The following is a 3,789-nucleotide window of genomic DNA, read 5'->3' on the forward strand; positions in this document are numbered from 1 at the left end:
CCCATATGTCCTACTCACTTTTTCTACCAACTCTTTACCCACCGCAAATTGCATAAAAATTGATTGCCATCCCTATTTGTAAGAGCTACGTCGGATTTAAAATTTAATAAATTCCTATTCCAACCCGTCCAAATTGCACCCCTACCGAAAGTAATCCACTAATCCTTTACCATATCTGATACCCAGAATGAGATGCAAGGAACGGTCCAACTAATCTTAGGATCAGCGTGATAGCGCAATAGTGGGACCAACCCAAAACACAAACAGTGCATGCCTTACACGTGGACCATAATCTCCAATGCAGTTATTATTTCTGTGTTTTTTCCTGCTTTCCCTTTCTACGACCTCTCACCGTACCGTTATTTCCTCCGGTGATTTTGTGTTCCATAAATTATAGTAACAAATATTACTATTATTAACGAAACAATAAAGTAAAATATAAAAAGCTCCCACTGAAGTTTCTGATAATCAAAATAATCTCCTTTAGGGGTTTCACTTTAACAAAAAGCCCCCTATCGTTTCACAAAAAATTTGTAGTTGCCTCCCTTTCATTCTTGTTCCACTAATTAAGACTTCAAAATCACTAAAATTATTATTACAATTTATTAAAACATCTTTCAATATAATTTAAAATGTCAGATTTATCCTTCTAAACTCATCTTTTCAATGTGATTTGGGGAATATTTTAATTAAAATTGAAAATTTCTTTTAGGAATATTTTAATAAATTTTTATATAAATTAATAAATACAATTGTAAAATAGCCAATTTTTTAAAATTAATGCATTAGGCCAATGTTTTCAGTATAATTACGGAATTACCAGAGGGAGGTAACTGGAGGTTTTTTCAAAACCGTAGGATATATTTTTGTGAAAGTAAAATCTCAGGAGGGTTTTTATATTTTAATACAAAACAAAAAATAAAATAAATTAAAAAACCCTATTCTTCAGCTGTTTCCAAGGGCGGAACTGACAAATCTGACTCTTTCACCATGAATTGAATTTCTCTTTCACCCCCGCTGAGATCTCTGACCCCCAAAAGTTTCTTTGTCACAAAATCTGCATGTGTACGTACCCTACCTGACCGCTCCATCATATTGTTCACTCACGTCTCCCCTCTTCTCCATCCTTCCTTTGAACGCTTATTTTATGGGAGAGAAGATCGAAACACTCGAACCCAAGAATCCTAGGCTTTCTTTATGCTCTCTCTCTCTCTCTCTCTTTCTCTCTCTTCAGACTTTTCTTTCTCTAGTTATCAATTAAACTAAGCTTAGATAATTTCGATTGTGGACTCTATTGCCAACGTAAATATTATTATTGTAAGTACCCTATAAATAGGAGATCGATATGTTCCTTTTACACCCTTTCTTTTGCTTTTTGTTTTCTTCCTCCCACAATCAAATCAAGAGAGCAAATTCATGTTCGGTTTGGAAGACAGAAATCACGCGCCTCTTCTGATCTAACAACATCTAACCAGCTTCCTCTCCTCCTTCTTTGGTAGTTCAGGAGTTTGTGTGTGTGCTTGTTGCTCGACGTTAGTTCTGGTTATGGCCGTTCAAGCTCAGTATTTGGGGAATCCTGGCTTTTATTGGTATGGCTCACAGGAATGGATGGATACCAATGGTGGGTTTTGTGATTTTTATCTCAATCTCCAACAACAACAACAACAGCAACAACAACCGCAGCAGATGCAGCAGCAGCAGCTACGGAATCAACAGAGAGATCAAAATCAGTGTTTTGGTAACAGTGAAATGGAGTATTCTTCCATGGCATTTTCTCGATCGTTAAGGGGTCAGATTGAGAAACAGAAGGAGGAGATCGATCGTTTTATCCAGTTTCAGGTGAGAAGAGAAAAAAGTCAAATTCTTATTGGGTTTTCTTCCTCTTCGGAGCTTAAAAATTTTGAAATGGGATTTTGCTTCTTATTCTTTTATTTTATTTTATTTTACTTTTTTGTGGTGGGTGGAAACAGAACGAGAGACTGAGATCGACTCTACAAGAACAAAGGAAACAACAACTGGCAATCCTATTAAGGAGAATCGAATCGAAAACGCAGAGTTTACTGAGACAGAAGGACGAATACATAGCAAGAGCGGCCAAAAAGACAATGGAACTCGAAGATTGCTTGAAGAGAGTGGAGATGGAGAACCAAGCATGGCAGAGAGTCGCCAGAGAGAACGAAGCCATCGTTTTAGCTCTCAGCAATACTCTTGAACAGTTAAGAGAGAACGTCTGTTGCTTTTCCTCCGGAGCCGAAGACGCCGAGTCTTGTTGCGAGGTGGATAGAGCGTTCAGCAACAGAGGAGGAGCGGCAGCAAGAGACAGAGAGGAAGAGGCGGGAAGAGAAATCGGAACTGAAGGGGAAGAACAAACGAAAAAGATGGCTTGCAAGGCCTGTAATTCTCGAGTTTCGTGCGTTCTTTTTCTTCCTTGCAGGCATCTCTGTTCGTGCAAGCCCTGTGAAGGCTTCCTCGATTCCTGTCCTGTCTGTAAATCTCCAAAGAAGGCAAGCGTAGAGGTGTTCATGCTCTGAGTGGAAAAAACAAAGCACGAAAAAAAAAATTACTTTAGACGGTAGGAAAAAGAAATGCAAATTTTTGATATTGGATGAACTGCTCTCGGATTCATCTGTACTTGAACAACCCATCAAAGATCAAAACTCGAAGACTTAATTACGAAAAACAGAGCATAATTTCCTTTCTCGGACAATTTATTTTTTTCCTTTTATAGATTTTAAGTTTGTTTTTCCGGCTGTGTTCCAGTTCTTTTTTTTTACTTCTTTCATTGATTTGATTCGTCGTTCTCAGCTTTTGGAAGTTTTCATATGCCGCAGCATCAGCGGCAGCTGCAGTGGCGTGCTGTATTGAATTGACAGAAGAAAATAATGAAACGGTAAGGGGATTAAAAGCAAAAGCTTTTCCCTCTTCATTTTCATATTAACACACGGGGAATCGCGACTCGCCCGACCGGTCGCCAAGCAAGAAAGCAAAATCGAAACGTTTACAAGAGATTCCTGTATCCCACAACTTTGGTCGTATAATCCACGTGGCTAGTATTTTGCATCGCGCCAGTAGAAGTGGAATAAGGTTTCATGATGCGGGATTGTCGTTTGTGTTGGTTTTGGCTAGGTTGGTGAATGATGAAGTTGCCACGTAAGTTTTTTATTGGATACCGTTAAGGAGGGAGAGTGACGGAGAAAAAGCCTTGGGAGTCGGGACGAGCTATTGAGGAAGAGGGAATGGGAGTGGGAATGGGCGGGCTGCTGGCTCTGGCTAGGGCCTGGGCTTCTAATTCTGTATGTATGTGGATGATTTTCTCTCTCCTTTATCTAATCAAAACATAAAGAGAGTGAGAAACCGCCAGAGCCAAAACACTGCTCCAGGCTGATCAAAACATAAGGAGTAGAAGTGGAATAAGGTTTCATGATGCAGGATTGTCGTTTGTGATGGTTTTGGTTAGGTTGGTGAATGATGAAGTTGCCACGTAAGTTTTCATTGGACGCCGTTAAGGAGAGAGAGTGACGGAGAGAAAACTTTGGGAGTCGGGACGAGCAATCGAGGAAGAGGGAATGGGAGTGGGGATGGGCGTTGGTGAATGATGAAGTTGCCACGTAAGTTTTTCATTGGATGCCGTTAAGGAGAGAGAGTGACGGAGAGAAAACTTTGGGAGTCGGGACGAGCAATCGAGGAAGAGGGAATGGGAGTGGGGATGGGCGGGCTGCTGGCTCTGGCTAGAGCCTGGGCTTCTAATTCTATATTATATGTATGTGGATGATTTTCTCTCTCCTTTAT

The 3,789-nt window shown here is 40.2% G+C and overlaps 1 protein-coding gene across 1 annotated transcript; it reads left to right on the plus strand.

The window, feature by feature from the left end:
• Positions 1–1,358: 1,358 nt before the first annotated feature.
• Positions 1,359–2,744, plus strand: LOC104604259 (putative BOI-related E3 ubiquitin-protein ligase 2). The gene is made up of 2 exons (XM_010268534.3): positions 1,359–1,839; positions 1,971–2,744. Exons 1-2 carry the CDS (start codon positions 1,546–1,548, stop codon positions 2,529–2,531), a joined length of 855 nt encoding a protein of 284 aa, XP_010266836.1. The 5' UTR covers positions 1,359–1,545; the 3' UTR covers positions 2,532–2,744.
• The last annotated feature ends 1,045 nt before the right edge of the window (positions 2,745–3,789 follow it).

Source organism: Nelumbo nucifera, chromosome 6, assembly GCF_055504915.1.
Source record: "Nelumbo nucifera cultivar China Antique chromosome 6, China Antique-T2T, whole genome shotgun sequence".
In the NCBI taxonomy this organism is placed as follows: domain Eukaryota; kingdom Viridiplantae; phylum Streptophyta; class Magnoliopsida; order Proteales; family Nelumbonaceae; genus Nelumbo; species Nelumbo nucifera.